General features: G+C 44.1%; 1 protein-coding gene across 4 annotated transcripts in view; it reads right to left on the bottom strand.

Annotated features, from left to right (window-relative positions):
* The window catches only part of LOC129835492 (arrestin red cell-like), a 97552-nt gene that overhangs the window by 46342 nt on the left and 33710 nt on the right, over positions 1-17500 (bottom strand). For all 4 annotated transcript variants that reach the window (XM_055901136.1, XM_055901138.1, XM_055901137.1 and 1 more), the window contains exon 2: positions 128-158. In XM_055901136.1, coding sequence (XP_055757111.1) covers positions 128-158 — 31 coding nt within the window. The remainder of the gene's footprint in view (positions 1-127; positions 159-17500) is intronic.

The raw sequence follows: 17500 nt of genomic DNA on the forward strand, positions 1-17500 counted from the left end.
CTGTCTGACACACACACACACACACACACACACACACACACACACACACACACACACACACACACACACACACACACACACACACACACACACACACACACACACACACAGGGGAGTTGGGAACTACCTTGCAGTTGGGGCTGGACTTCTTGAAGACTCTGAAACGAGAGAGATGAATTATACATAATAGAGATATTCCTGTGTTCGTTACAGATTCAGACACTGACAGACTTCAACAGACTTCACTATGAACCACAACCAGAACCAGTCAGACAATGCAGTAGGCCTCCTGTAGAATAGGTCTACTGTAGAATAGGCCTCTTGTAGAATAGGCCTCCTGTAGAATAGGCCTCCTGTAGAATAGGCCTCCTGTAGAATAGGTCTACAGGATGAATTATAGTTGTATTGTATTATATTGTTACACCTCAGGTTCAGACCTTTCTAATAACATAAAGTAAGTGTTTTAACAAACGGATAAGGAACATCTACTGAGTTGAATGTGAGAGACCTAGTTCCCCCAAGTGGCAAGACTGTTGTTCAGTGACCATAAACCAAAGATCTGTCTGATGGTGGTACAATGAGAGAACCCCACCAATAACCATTTATCTCTGTCTCTGTTCCACAGCCCGAGAGAGAGAGAGAGAGAGAGAGAGAGAGAGAGAGAGAGAGAGAGAGAGAGAGAGAGAGAGAGAGAGAGAGAGAGAGAGAGAGAGACAACAACAGGTGGACCACAAACAAGGGGGAGACAGGCAGACAAAGAGGGTGTGGAGATAGAACGAGAGAGAGATGGAGAGAGAGAGAGCGCGAGTTGGAGAAAAAGGGGGAGAGAGAGAGAGTTGGAGAGAAAGGAGGAGAGGGGAAGAGAGGGAGTTGGAGAAAAAGGGAGAGAGAGAGAGTTGGAGAGGAAGGAGGAGAGGGGAAGAGAGGGAGTTGGAGAGAAAGGGGGAGAGAGATAGTTAGAGAGAAAGGGTGAGAGGGGAAGAGAGGGAGTTGGAGAGAAGGGGAGAGGGAAAAGAGGGAGAGAGTAAATGACCCAGGGAGAGGGGGAAAGGAAGCTCAGCAGCAGATAGTGAGTGGGAAGGAAGATAGGATTAAGAGAATCAGCTCGAGTTCTATACATCATGTGGTTGTGAGTCAGCAAGTAGAAGAGAGAGATCACTGGTAAAGGTGAAGGAGGAAGAAGTGTTGAGGGAGGGAGGAAGGGAGGGAAAATCCCTTCAGTGAAAAACATCTCTGTGAAATACTGGTCAGATCACACACACACAGCGTGCGTTAACACACTCCTCATCCCCAATTTCTCCCAGTGAATAAAGAGAGAGAAACAGAGGGAAAGAGAAACAATGAACGATTGATGAGGGAGATCATTCAGAGGCCATGGGCAAAATGATCTGATAGAGAGAGAGAGAGAGAGAGAGAGAGAGAGAGAGAGAGAGAGAGAGAGAGAGAGAGAGAGAGAGAGAGAGAGAGAGAGAAACAAGAAAAAGAACAAGTGAGTGAGTGAGGGAAAGAGAAAGAGTGATTAAGAGCAAGAGAGAAAGACTCATTTAGAGGGAGAAAGAAAGAAAGAAAGCAAAGTGTGTTGGAGAGACAATGTGTAGGCCTACAGCAGACCTAACTCACTCCCCAACTGATATGAATGTTAACACACACATAAACACATTGACCCCCCTCTCCCTTTCCCTCTCCCTCTCCCTCTCCCTCTCCCTCCCGCCCTCTCCCTCTCCCTCTCCCCCTCCCTCTCCCTCTCCCTCCCGCCCTCTCAATTCAAGGGGCTTTATTGGCATGGGAATCATATGTGTACATTGCCAAAGCAAGTGAAATAGATACTAAACAAAGTGAAATAAACAATACAAATTAACAGTAATCAGTACACTCACGAGTTTCATAGGAATACATTTCATAGGAATTTCATAGGACACATTTAATTTTTACAATATAGGACAAAACACACATCACGACAAGAGAGACAACACAACACTACATAAAGAGAGACCTAAGACAACAACACAGCAAGGCAGCAACACATGACAACACAGCATGGTAGCAACACAACATGACAACAACATGGTAACAACACAACATGGTAGCAGAACAACATGGTAGAAGCACAAAACAGGGTATAAACATTATTGGGCACAGACAACAGCACAAAGGTCAAGAAGGTACAGACAACAATACATCCCGCAAAGCAACCATAACTGTCAGTAAGAGTGTCCATGATTGAGTCTTTGAATGAAGAGATTGAGATAAAACTGTCCAGTTTGAGTGTTTGTTGCAGCTCGTTCCAGTCGCTAGCTGCAGCGAACTGAAAAGAGGAGCGACCTAGGGATGTGTGTGCTTTGGGGACCTTTAACAGAATGTGACTGGCAGAACGGGTGTTGCATGTGGAGGATGAGGGCTGCAGTAGGTATCTCAGATAGGGGGGAGTGAGGCCTAAGAGGGTTTTATAAATAAGCATCAACCAGTGGTCTTGCGATGTGTATACAGAGATGACCAGTTTACAGAGGATTATAGAGTGCAGTGATGTGTCCTATAAGGAGCATTGGTGGCAAATCTGATGGCCGAATGGTAAAGAACATCTAGCCGCTCGAGAGCACCCTTACATGCCGATCTATACATTACGTCTCCGTAATCTAGCATGGGTAGGATGGTCATCTGAATCAGGGTTAATTTGGCAGCTGGGGTGAAAGAGGAGCGATTACGATAGAGGAAACCAAGTCCAGATTTAATTGTAGTCTGCAGCTTGGATATGTGCTGAGAGAAGGCCAGTGTACCGTCTAGCCATACTCCCAAGTACTTATATGAGGTGACTACCTCAAGCTCTAAACCCTCAGAGGTAGTAATCACACCGGTGGGGAGAGGGGCATTCTTCTTACCAAACCACATGACCTTTGTTTTGGAGGTGTTCAGAACAAGGTTAAGGGTAGAGAAAGCTTGTTGGACACTAACAAAGCTTTGTTGTAGAGTATTTAACACAAAATCCGGGGAAGGGCCAGCTGAGTATGAGACTGTGTCATCTGCATATAAATGGACGAGAGAGCTTTCTACTGCCTGAGCTATGTTGTTGATGTAAATTGAGAAGAGCGTGGGGCCTAGGATTGAGCCTTGGGGTACACCCTTGGTGACAGGCAGTGGCGGAGACAGCAGATGTTCTGACTTTATACACTGCACTCTTTGAGAGAGGTAGTTAGCAAACCAGGCCAAAGACCCTTCAGAGACACCAATACTCCTTAGTAGAATTGAATGGTCTACCGTATCAAAAGCTTTGGCCAAGTCAATAAAAATAGCAGCACAACATTGCTTAGAATCAAGGGCAATGGTGACATCATTGAGGACCTTTAAGGTTGCATTGACACATCCATAACCTGAGCAGAAAACAGATTGCATACCAAAGAGAATACTATAGACATCAAGAAAGCCAGTCAGTTGATTATTGACAAGTTTTTCCAACACTTTTGATAAACAGGGCAAAATAGAAACAGACCTGTAACAGTTAGGAACAGCTTGATCTCCCCCTTTAAATAAAGGATGAACTGTGGCTGCCTTCTAAGCAATGGGAACATCCCCAGAGAGGAGAGACAGGTTAAAAAGGTTGGAGATAGGCTTGGCGATGATAGGGGCAGCAACCTCAAAGAAGAAAGGGTCTAAACCATCTGACCCAGATGTTTTTTTGGGGTCAAGTTTCAGGAGCTCCTTAAGCACCTTGGACTCAGTGACCGCCAGCAGGGAGAAACTTTGTAGCGTAGCAGGGGAAAAAGAGGGAGAAGCATCGGGGCTAGTCATATTAGAAGGGGTGGGAGATGAGGAAATGTTGGACGGGCAGCAGGCATGGCTGAGTCAAATAGGAATCCTGACTTAATGAAGTGGTGATTAAAAAGCTCAGCCATGTTCTTCTTGTCATTAACAACCACATCATCAACATTAAGGGACATGGGCGGCTGTGAAGAGGAGGGTTTATTCTTCAGGTCTTTAACTGTTTCCAGAACTTCTTGGGGTTAGACACACAGAGCGAAAACTTCTCCTTAAAGTAACTAACTTTGGCCTTCCGGCTTATTTCTCATTTGCCTGAACGAGAGCCAGTCAGCCTGAGTATCCTTTTGCCGAACCAAAAAGCAATTCCTGAGGTGGAGTAACTCTGCAAGATCACAGTCGAACAAGGGGCTGAACCTGTTTTTAATTCTCAAATTCTTTATGGGGGCGTGTTTGTTAACAATACTACTGAGAATATCAAAAAAGAAGGCCCAAGCGTCTTAGACAGAGGCCATCAAGCTGATTCTATACCATTTTACAGAGGCTAGTTCATGAAGGAAGGCTTGCTCATTAATGTTTTCTAGCAAGCGTCTATGACAAATCAGGACAGGTAGCTTCACTGAGCAGCCATTACGAACACAGGCTGTAAAACAGTGATCACTAAAGTTATTACAGAAAACACCAGACTTATACCTATCAGGATTATTTGTGAGGAAAACATTGAGGAGGGTAGCCTTTTCTGAGTGTTTGGAGTCATACTTTGTGGGATTGGTAATAATCTGAGAGAGATTTGGGGAGTCCCATTGCTTTAGGACTTGGTCAGGTGGTTTAACTTCTCTAGGGTAGGGGGCAGCATTTTTACGTTCGGATGAAAAGCATACCCAAATTAAACTGCCAGCTACTCATCCACAGAAGATAAGATATGCATTTTATTAGTAGTGGATAGAAAACACTCTGAAGTTTGAAAAACTGTTTGAATCATGTCTGTGAGTATAACAGAACTTTGAGGTCACTCTCTTTTCAATGAGTTTTCATTGGGAAACCAGATTTCTAAGCGACCTGCTTGCAGTTCCTACGGCTTCCACTGGATGTCAACAGTCTAGAGAAATTGGTTGAGGTTATTCCTTTGTGTAATGAAGAAATACGGCCATCTTGAGTCACTCCTGTTTGATTGAAGCGCATGACCAGAAGGCATGCTACGGTTGGTTTTAATCCTGTATTGAACACAGATCATCCCGTCTTCAATTTTATCGATTATTAACGTTAAAAAATACCTAAAGTTGTATTACGAAAGTAGTTTGAAATTGTTGGGCAAAGTTTACAGGTAACCTTTGAGATATTTTGTCGTCACGTTTGAGCAAGTTGGAACCTGTGTTTTTCTGGATCAAACGCGCAAAATGAAGGAACATTTTGGATATATCGACGGAATTAATCGAACAAAAGGACCATTTGTGATGTTTATGGGACATATTGGAGTGCCAACAACAGAAGCTCGTCAAAGGTAAGGCATGAATTATATTTTTATTTCTGCGTTTTGTGTCGTGCCTGCAGGTGTCACGACTTCTGCCGAAGTCGTTGCCTCTCCTTGTCCGGGCGGGGTTCGGCGGTCGACTTCACCGGTCTTCTAGCCATCATCGATCCATTTTTCATTTTCCATTGGTTTTGTCTTGTCTTCCCACACACCTGTTGTCAATCCCATTCATTACCTGTTGTGTATTTAACCCTCTGTTTCCCTTCATGTGTTTGTCAGAGATTGTTCGTTGTCAAGTGTTGTGTTGTTTGTGTATAGGTGTGCGATGGGTCTTCGTACCCAGATTTTGTATTATATTTTTCTGTGAGTGTTATGGAGCAGATTACTGGGACTTTAATTAAAGTACTCCATGCTACACTCTATTTTGACTCTCCTGCGCCTGACTTCCTCTGCCACTTATACACGCCGGTGTGACAGCAGGGTTGAAATATGCTTATCTCTCTTTGTTTAAAATGGTGCTATCCTCAGAAAATAGCATTGTATGCTTTCCCCCGAAAAGCCTATTTGAATTCTGACATGTTGGCTGGATTCACAACCAGTGTAGCTTTAATTTGGTATCTTTCATGTGTGATTTAATGAAAGTTTGATTTTATAGTAATTTTCATAGTAATTCATTTGAATATGGCGCTCTGGATTTTCTCAGGCTTTTTGCCAAGTGAGACAGTAGCGTCCCGTCTAAACTCAGATTTTTGGATATAAATATGAACTTTACCGAACAAAACATACATGTATTGTGTAACATGAAGTCCTATGAGTGTCATCTGATGAAGATCATCAAAGGTTAGTGATTAATTTTATCTCTATTTCTGCTTTTTGTTACTGCTCTCTTTGGCTGGAAAAATGGCTGTCTTTTTCTGTGACTTGGCTCATACCTAACATAATCGTTTGGTGTGCTTTCGCCGTAAAACCTTTTTGAAATCGGACACTTTGGCTGGATTTACAACAAGTGTAGCTTTAAAATGGTGTGAAATACTTGTATGTTTGAGGAATTTAAATTATGGGATTTCTGTTGTTTTGAATTTGGCGCCCTGCAGTTTCACTGGATGTTGACGAGGTGGGACGCTGCCGTCCCACATACCCTAGAGAAGTTAAGTTGTCCCAGTTTAGGTCACTAAGCAGGACAAACAAGATACAGAGAGATAGCTGAAAGAACTGGACCAAAACACATCAACATTTAAAAGTGGTTTTCCATTGGACTCAAGAAGACAGTCTTTCACTGTCTTTCACAGTAAGGCGTTGGAAGATTAACAAACAAACACACAAACAAACACACAAACAAACACACACAGTATTTGGCTAAACACTTTGTGACAGATGTCATACAAATGAAATGTAAAAGTCAAATTATTTTTCAACGCTGACTCTTAATACTTCCATCTTATTTGAGACTAGTTTGTTATGACCAGCTGAAGTTTCATCATTATATAAAACTACAACACAGAGTATGTTTATGGATTTACGGGTAAGGCCCCTCGATATAAAACTACAACACAGAATATGTTTATGGATTTACAGGTAAAGCCCCTCGATATCAATCTACAACACAGAATAGGTTTATGGTTTTACGGGTAAGGCCCTGCGATATAAAACTACAACACAGAACATGTTTATGGATTTCCGGGTAAGGCCCTGCGATATAAAACTACAACACAGAGTATGTTTATGGATTTACGGGTAAGGCCCTGCGATATAAAACTACAACACAGAGTATGTTGATGGATTGTGGGTAAGGCCCTGCGACAGACTAGCATTCTGCACTGTCCAGGGGGTGGACTTGTTCATCAAGCTGCCTCTCGCTACAGAAACAGGAGATAGACTCCTGCTCCTATGGACCTTTCTGGCTCAGACAGGGCTTACTTAATTACCATACAGAATAAGATTTCATGATGTCTTATAAAAGACAGAAGATAAATAATGTTGTGTAATAAAACAATAGAAGACTAAGCAGAAGTAAAGGTCAGATTGTTCATGTTAGCGTTTCTCTCTTCAATCCATTAGACTAGAACTCCCAACAGACCCTGACATCTAGAAACACACCACTGATATAGTCAAACATATACAGAAACATTCACATCGGCCCAGAGGGAATGCAAATATTAGTGACACCAGACACCAGTGTACATGGCAGACACACACACACACACACACACACACACACACACACACACACACACACACACACACACACACACACACACACACACACACACACACACACACACACACACATGTCCTTACTCCTCTCTCTCTACATGGCTCTATCCAATCACAGCTAAGCTTCCGAGAAGACCATAGCAGCTGTGAGACATCATCAATAGAACCCCTCTCAGCGCAAGGACCGTCTGTCTGTCTGTCTGTCTTTCTGTCTGTCTGTCTGTCTGTCTGTGAATGATCTTAATTTAATTGGAGTCAAACGAGCTAAACAAAATACATGTCTATCGCGTCAGACACACACACACGACTCTCCAACCTTCTCTGAAAGACATGGAGTCCTGGGAAAGAGAGAGAGAGAGACCTTAACCCTTACCTTAACCCTTACCTTAACCCTAGCCTTAACCCTAACCTTAACCCTTACCTTAACCTTAACCCTTACCTTAACCTTAACCCTAACTTTAACCTTAACCTTAACTTTAACCTTAACCCTTACCATAACCCTTACCTTAACCCTTATCTTAACCCTAACCTTAACCCTTACCTTAACCCTTACCTTAACCCTTACCTTAACCCTAACCTTAACTTTAACCCTTACCTTAACCCTTACCTTAACCCTAACCTTAACCCTTACCTTAACCCTTATCTTAACCCTTACCTTAACCCTAGCCTTAACCCTTACCTTAACCCTTATCTTAACCCTTACCTTAACCCTTACCTTAACCCTTATCTTAACCCTTAGCGTAACCCTAGCCTTAACCCTTACCTTAACCCTTATCTTAACCCTTACCTTAAGCCTTACCTTAACCCTAACCTTAACCCTTACCTTAACCCTTATCTTAACCCTTACCTTAACCCTTACCTTAACCCTTACCTTAACCCTTACCTTAACCCTAGCCTTAACCCTTACCTTAACCCTTATCTTAACCCTTACCTTAACCCTTATCTTAACCCTTATCTTAACCCTTACCTTAACCCTTACCTTAACCCTTACCTTAACCCTTACCTTAAACCTTACCCTAACCCTAACCCTAACCAATCTGATTTAACGCCTACTTACATTTTACGTTTGAGAAACATGGATGAACGTCTAACTCTGAAGTGAGACTGTGAGAACACAGTGTGTGTGTATGTCTGTGTGTGTGTGTGTGTGTGTGTGTGTGTGTGTGTCTGTATATGTGTGTCTGTGTGTGCGACCACACAAAACAACGAAGAGTCTATGAAATGCTGACTCTGTGACGCTAAAAGGAAGCATGCAGTACAGTGGAGGTCATACTCTCACACACACACTGAGTTTTGCGCAGTCAGATCAATAGTATTCTTCGCCATGATTTGACGTCTCAGTGGAAAATCCTGAGTTTATTATGTTAATAGTTTCAGTCAAATCAAATCCCATTTTATTGGTCACAGACACATGGTTAGCAGATGTTATTGGTCACAGACACATGGTTAGCAGATGTTATGGGTCACAGACACATGGTTAGCAGATGTTATTGGTCACAGACACATGGTTAGCAGATGTTATTGGTCACAGACACATGGTTAGCAGATGTTATTGGTCACAGACACATGGTTAGCAGATGTTATTGGTCACATACGCATGGTTAGCAGGTGTGATTGGTCACAGACACATGTTTAGCAGATGTTATTGGTCACAGACACATGGTTAGCAGATGTTATTGGTCACAGACACATGGTTAGCAGATGTTATTGGTTACATACACATGGTTAGCAGATGTTATTGGTCACACACACATGGTTAGCAGATGTTATTGGTCACAGACACACATATGGTTAGCAGATGTTATTGGTCACAGACACATGGTTAGCAGATATTATTAGTCACAGACACATGGTTAGCAGATGTTATTGGTCACAGACACATGGTTAGCAGATGTTATTGGTCACACACACACATGGTTAGCAGATGTTATGGGTCACAGACACATGGTTAGCAGATGTTATGGGTCACAGACACATGGTTAGCAGATGTTATTGGTCACAGACACATGGTTAGCAGATGTTATTGGTCACAGACACATGGTTAGCAGATGTTATTGGTCACATACACATGGTTAGCAGATGTTATTGGTCACAGACACATGGTTAGCAGATGTTATTGGTCACATACACATGGTTAGCAGATGTTATTGGTCACATACACATGGTTAGCAGATGTTATTGGTCACATACACATGGTTAGCAGATGTTAATGGTCACATACACATGGTTAGCAGATGTTATTGGTCACATACACATGGTTAGCAGATGTTATTGGTCACAGACACATGGTTAGCAGATATTATTGGTCACAGACACATGGTTAGCAGATGTTATTGGTCACAGACACATGGTTAGCAGATGTTATTGGTCTCAGACACATGGTTAGCAGATATGATTGGTCACAGACACATGGTTAGCAGATGTTATTGGTCACAGACACATGGTTAGCAGATGTTATTGCAAGTGAGGCGAAATGCTTGTGCACCAACAGTGCAGCAATATCTACAAGTAATATCTAATTATTTCACGACAAATACCTAATACACACAAATCTAAGTAAAGGAATGGAATTAAGAATATATAACTATATGGATGAGCAACGTCAGAGCAGCATAGACTATGATACAGTAGAATAGAATACAGTAATGTACATATGAGATGAGTAATGCAAAATATGTAAACATTATTAAAGTGAGTAGTGTTCCATTTATTCAAGTGGCCAGTGATTTCAAGGCTATGTATATGGGCAGCAGCCTCTAATGTGCTAGTGATGGCTATTTAACAATCTGGTGGCCTTGAGATAGAAGCTGTTTTTCAGTCTCTCGGTCCCCGCTTTGATGCACCTGTACTGACCTCGCCTTCTGGATGATAGCGGGGTGAACAGGCAGCGGCTTGGGTGGTTGTTGTCCTTGATGATCTTTTTGGCCTTCCTGTGACATCGGGTGGTGCAGGTGTCCTGGAGGGCAGGTAGTTTGCCCCCGGTGATGCGTTGTGCAGACCTCACTACCCTCTGGAGAGCCCTGCGGTTGAGGGCGGTGCAGTTGCCGTACCAGGCGGTGATACAGCCCAACATGATGCTCTCAATTGTGCATCTGTAAAAGTTTGTGACGGTTTTAGGTGACAAGCCAAATTTCTTCAGCCTCTTGAGGTTGAAGAAAGGGGGATACCTAGTCAGTTGTGCAACTGAATGCATTCCACTGAAATGTGTCTTCTGCATTTAACACAACCCCTCAGAATCAGAGGTACAGGGGACTGCCATAATCGACATCCACATTTTCAGCGCCCGGGGACCAGTGGGTTAACTGCCTTGTTCAGGGGCAGAACGACATATTTTTACCTTGTCAGCTCGGGGATTTGATCTAGCAACCTTTCGGTTACCGGCTCAACACTCTAACCACTAGGTGACCTGCCACCCCCTGCTGTTGCGCCTTCTTCACCACACCGTCTGTGTGGGTGGACCATTTCAGTTTGTCAGTAATGTGTACGCCTAGGAACATACTGTATGTGGATAGGGGGATCTGAAGTCCACGATCATCTCCTTTGTTTTGTTGACGTTGAATGAGAGGTTATTTTCCTGACACCACACTCCGAGAGCCCTCACCTCCTCCCTGTAGGCCGTCTCGTTGTTGTTGGTAATCAAGCCCATTACTGTAGTGTCATCTGAAAACTTGATGATTGAGTTGGAAGCATGCATGGCCACGCAGTCATGGGTGAAAAGGGAGTACAGGAGGGGGCTGAGCACGCACCCTTGTGGGGCCCCTGTGTTGAGGATCAGTGAAGTGGAGGTGTTGTTACCTACCTTCACCACCTGGGGGCAGCCCGTCAGGAAGTCCAGGACCCAATTGCATTATCCTCATATACTAATGTTAGGTGGTTCATTTCCATGGGGTGTGTTTTCATGTCTGGCCAGCAAGACAACTATTCAGAGGGTACATTGTGTGAGTAGTTCCGACCAGGAAGCTCCCTTGAACTAGTTCTAAAATCCGTCCTTTTGTTCTGCTGTTTGTCTTTTTCTTATTCTCTTAACAGATTATATAGGGATTAGAACAGGCCAGATTAGCTCACATGTACAGTAAAGCATAACACACACAGGACTGGCCAGATTAGCTCGTATGTACAGTAAGGCATTGGGAGATTAACACACACAGGACTGGCCAGATTAGCTCATATGTACAGTAAGGCATTGGGAGATTAACACACACAGGACTGGCCAGATTAGCTCGTATGTACAGTAAGGCATTGGGAGATTAACACACACAGGACTGGCCAGATGAACTCATATGTACAGTAAGGCATTAGGAGATTAACACACACAGGACTGGCCAGATTAGCTTGTATGTACAGTAAGGCATTGGGAGATTAACACACACAGGACTGGCCAGATGAACTCATATGTACAGAAAGGCATTGGGAGATTAACACACACAGGACTGGCCAGATTAGCTCATATGTACAGTAAGGCATTGGGAGATTAACACACACAGGACTGGCCAGATTAGCTCATATGTACAGTAAGGCATTGGGAGATTAACACACACAGGACTGGCCAGATTAGCTCGTATGTACAGTAAGACATTGGGAGATTAACACACACAGGACTGGCTAGATTAGCTCATATGTACAGTAAGGCATTGGGAGATTAACACACACAGGACTGGCCAGATTAGCTCGTATGTACAGTAAGGCATTGGGAGATTAACACACACAGGACTGGCCAGATTAACTCATATGTACAGTAAGGCATTGGGAGATTAACACACACAGGACTGGCCAGATTAACTCATATGTACAGTAAGGCATTAGGAGATTAACACACACAGGACTGGCCAGATTAGCTCATATGTACAGTAAGGCATTGGGAGATTAACACACACAGGACTGGCCAGATTAACTCATATGTACAGTAAGGCATTGGGAGATTAACACACACAGGACTGGCCAGATTAGCTCATATGTACAGTAAGGTATTGGGAGATTAACACATGTTGAGGTTTAGACCCTCAAACGGCCAGACTACAATAATCCTATTGATGAATGTCCAGGAGACTGCTGGTACAGGATCAACACACACAATGCCTAGAGACAAGACTGTGTGTTTATATTACCTTACTGAGGCTACGCAGAATGAACAGAGAGGACGGGGAGAGAAGGAACGAGAGGTTGAGAGAGAGAGAGAGAGAGAGAGAGAGAGAGAGAGAGAGAGAGAGAGAGAGAGAGAGAGAGAGAGAGAGAGAGAGAGAGAGAGAAAGAGAGAAAGAGTGAGAGAGAGGAGTGGTACTTTAAATCCTGTTAAAAATGTTTATCTCAGTCCTGTGTTGTTGTCCAGGGCACTCTGCCCAGTTTGCCACACACACACACACACACACACACACACACACACACACACACACACACACACACACACACACACACACACACACACACACACACACACACACACACACACACACACACACACACACACACACACACACACACACACTGTGTGACTCCCTTAACTCAATCTCTTTCCTCTCTATATCTAAATATATCTTGAGCTCTAAACATGATGATTAAATGACTATGGACACAATGAACAAAAGCACACTCACCACAGAATGACTGTCTGACCGCAGAATGACTGTGTGCCTTAAGATATTATTGTACAAACACACAACAGACTGACAGTTTCTGACTACAGAATGACTGAGTCTGACTACAGAATGACTGAGTCTGACTACAGAATGACTGAGTCTGACTACAGAATGACTGAGTCTGACTACAGAATGACTGAGTCTGACTACAGAATGACTGAGTCTGACTACAGAATGACTGAGTCTGACTACAGAATGACTGAGTCTGTCTACAGAATGACTGAGTCTGACTACAGAATGACTGAGTCTGACTACAGAATGACTGAGTAAGACTACAGAATGACTAAGTCAGACTACAGAATGACTGAGTCTGACTACAGAATGACTGAGTCTGACTACAGAATGACTGAGTCTGACTACAGAATGACTGAGTCCGACTACAGAATGACTGAGTCAGACTACAGAATGACTGAGTCAGACTACAGAATGACTAAGTCAGACTACAGAATGACTGAGTCAGACTACAGAATGACCGAGTCAGACTACAGAATGACCGAGTCAGACTACAGAATGACTGTGTCTGACTACAGAATGACTGAGTCAGTCTACAGAATGACTGAGTCAGACTACAGAGTGACCGAGTCAGACTACAGAATGACTGAGTCAGACTACAGAATGACCCTGAAAAGAGCTCAGCCATGCACAAGCTGTGTGTATGTGATTGTGTAATACTGGTAATACTGGTCTCCTAGTCTGGTCATTTGCTTCCTTAGCCTCTGTGTGTGTGTGTGTGTGTGTGTGTGTGTGTGTGTGTGTGTGTGTGTGTGTGTGTGTGTGTGTGTGCGTGCGTGCGTGCGTGCGTGCGTGCGTGCGTGCGTGCGCGCGGTGCGTGCGTGTCTAACTGAGGCAGGATATGAGAGGGCAGGAGGACAAAAAGAGAATGTGGCAGTTAGAGAGAGAGAGAAGGGAAGAGTGAGGGACAGCGACAAGGGGTTGAGTGAGGGAGAGAGAGCGAGAGAGAAGGTGAGAGAGGGAGAGAGAGTGAGAGAGAGAAAGAGAGAGAGAGAGAGAGAGAGAGAGAGAGAGGAGGGGAGAGAGGAGGGGAGAGAGCGTGAGAGAGAGAGAGAGAGTGAGAGAGGGAGAGAGAGAGAGAGAGAGAGAGAGAGAGAGAGAGGGGGGGAGAGAGGAGGGGAGAGAGCATGAGAGAGAGAGAGAGTGAGAGAGAGAGAGAGAGAGAGAGAGAGAGAGAGAGAGAGAGAGAGAGAGAGAGAGAGAGAGAGAGGAGGGGAGAGAGGAGGGGAGAGAGCGTGAGAGAGAGAGAGAGTGAGAGAGGGAGAGAGAGTGAGAGAGAGAGAGAGAGAGGAGGGGAGAGAGGAGGGGAGAGAGAGAGGAAAGGCTACATATAAATGTGCTGATTCTGCCTTGCAAATCCTGAAAAAAAATCCCAAAGAGGAAAGAGAGTGAGCGAGAAAAAGAAGAGGGGGAGTGTGAACTCAACCTAAAGTAGAAATCCAGCGTCCCTCCTCCAAACCTCAAAGTCCTCTGCACTAACTTCTTTCCCCTCAGGTCATTCTTGGCTCATTCAATTCAATTCAATGAACTATATTGGTAACATTCTCACTGTTAAATTGGATAGATGGCGATAGGCAGATTCCATTGTTTTGACTTTTGACATAAGATATCGTTTCACACACCCAACCCTATGGGACTCAATCTAACACAGTTTAAATGTTACTTTCATACAGTCTGTTGTGGTAGAAAAAAAACCTTGAGGGAAAGAGTTTGGATAGAGGGATGAGGAAAGAGAAGACGGGAATGAAAGACAGCGTTTGGATAGAGGGATGAGGAAAGAGAAGACAGGAATGAAAGACAGCGTTTGAATAGAGGGATGAGGAAAGAGAAGACAGGAATGAAAGACAGCGTTTGGATAGAGGGATGAGGAAAGAGAAGACGGGAATGAAAGACAGCGTTTGGATAGAGGGATGAGGAAAGAGAAGACGGGAATGAAAGACAGCGTTTGGATAGAGGGATGAGGAAAGAGAAGACAGGAATGAAAGACAGCGTTTGGATAGAGGGATGAGGAAAGAGAAGACGGGAATGAAAGACAGCGTTTGGATAGAGGGATGAGGAAAGAGAAGACAGGAATGAAAGACAGCGTTTGGATAGAGGGATGAGGAAAGAGAAGACGGGAATGAAAGACAGCGTTTGGATAGAGGGATGAGGAAAGAGAAGACAGGAATAAAAGACAGCGTTTGAATAGAGGGATGAGGAAAGAGAAGACAGGAATGAAAGACAGCATTTGGATAGAGGGATGAGGAAAGAGAAGACAGGAATGAAAGACAGCGTTTGGATAGAGGGATGAGGAAAGAGAAGACGGGAATGAAAGACAGCGTTTGGATAGAGGGATGAGGAAAGAGAAGACGGGAATGAAAGACAGCGTTTGGATAGAGGGATGAGGAAAGAGAAGACAGGAATGAAAGACAGCGTTTGGATAGAGGGATGAGGAAAGAGAAGACGGGAATAAAAGACAGCGTTTGGATAGAGGGATGAGGAAAGAGAAGACAGGAATGAAAGACAGCGTTTGGATAGAGGGATGAGGAAAGAGAAGACGGGAATGAAAGACAGCGTTTGGATAGAGGGATGAGGAAAGAGAAGACAGGAATGAAAGACAGCGTTTGGATAGAGGGATGAGGAAAGAGAAGACGGGAATGAAAGACAGCGTTTGGATAGAGGGATGAGGAAAGAGAAGACAGGAATAAAAGACAGCGTTTGAATAGAGGGATGAGGAAAGAGAAGACAGGAATGAAAGACAGCATTTGGCTAGAGGGATGAGGAAAGAGAAGACAGGAATGAAAGACAGCGTTTGGATAGAGGGATGAGGAAAGAGAAGACGGGAATGAAAGACAGCGTTTGGATAGAGGGATGAGGAAAGAGAAGACAGGAATGAAAGACAGCGTTTGGATAGAGGGATGAGGAAAGAGAAGACGGGAATGAAAGACAGCGTTTGGATAGAGGGATGAGGAAAGAGAAGACGGGAATGAAAGACAGCGTTTGGATAGAGGGATGAGGAAAGAGAAGACGGGAATGAAAGACAGCGTTTGGATAGAGGGATGAGGAAAGAGAAGACGGGAATGAAAGACAGCGTTTGGATAGAGGGATGAGGAAAGAGAAGACGGGAATGAAAGACAGCGTTTGGATAGAGGGATGAGGAAAGAGAAGACGGGAATGAAAGACAGCGTTTGGATAGAGGTATGAGGAAAGAGAAGACAGGAATGAAAGACAGCGTTTGGATAGAGGGACGAGGAAAGAGAAGACGGGAATGAAAGACAGCGTTTGGATAGAGGGATGAGGAAAGAGAAGACGGGAATGAAAGACAGCGTTTGGATAGAGGGATGAGGAAAGAGAAGACGGGAATGAAAGACAGCGTTTGGATAGAGGGACGAGGAAAGAGAAGACGGGAATGAAAGACAGCGTTTGGATAGAGGGATGAGGAAAGAGAAGACGGGAATGAAAGACAGCGTTTGGATAGAGGGATGAGGAAAGAGAAGACAGGAATGAAAGACAGCGTTTGGATAGAGGGACGAGGAAAGAGAAGACAGGAATGAAAGACAGCGTTTGGATAGAGGGATGAGGAAAGAGAAGACGGGAATGAAAGACAGCGTTTGGATAGAGGGACGAGGAAAGAGAAGACGGGAATGAAAGACAGCGTTTGGATAGAGGGATGAGGAAAGAGAAGACGGGAATGAAAGACAGCGTTTGGATAGAGGGATGAGGAAAGAGAAGACGGGAATGAAAGACAGCGTTTGGATAGAGGGATGAGGAAAGAGAAGACAGGAATGAAAGACAGCGTTTGGATAGAGGGATGAGGAAAGAGAAGACAGGAATGAAAGACAGCGTTTGGATAGAGGGATGAGGAAAGAGAAGACGGGAATGAAAGACAGCGTTTGGATAGAGGGATGAGGAAAGAGAAGACGGGAATGAAAGACAGCGTTTGGATAGAGGGATGAGGAAAGAGAAGACAGGAATGAAAGACAGCGTTTGGATAGAGGGATGAGGAAAGAGAAGACGGGAATGAAAGACAGCGTTTGGATAGAGGGATGAGGAAAGAGAAGACGGGAATGAAAGACAGCGTTTGGATAGAGGGATGAGGAAAGAGAAGACGGGAATGAAAGACAGCGTTTGGATAGAGGGATGAGGAAAGAGAAGACAGGAATGAAAGACAGCGTTTGGATAGAGGGATGAGGAAAGAGAAGACGGGAATGAAAGACAGCGTTTGGATAGAGGGATGAGGAAAGAGAAGACAGGAATGAAAGACAGCGTTTGGATAGAGGGATGAGGAAAGAGAAGACGGGAATGAAAGACAGCGTTTGGATAGAGGGATGAGGAAAGAGAAGACGGGAATGAAAGACCGCGTTTGGATAGAGGGATGAGGAAAGAGAAGACGGGAATGAAAGACAGCGTTTGGATAGAGGGACGAGGAAAGAGAAGACGG

Source organism: Salvelinus fontinalis, chromosome 36 (genome assembly GCF_029448725.1).
Source record: "Salvelinus fontinalis isolate EN_2023a chromosome 36, ASM2944872v1, whole genome shotgun sequence".
Classification (NCBI taxonomy): domain Eukaryota; kingdom Metazoa; phylum Chordata; class Actinopteri; order Salmoniformes; family Salmonidae; genus Salvelinus; species Salvelinus fontinalis.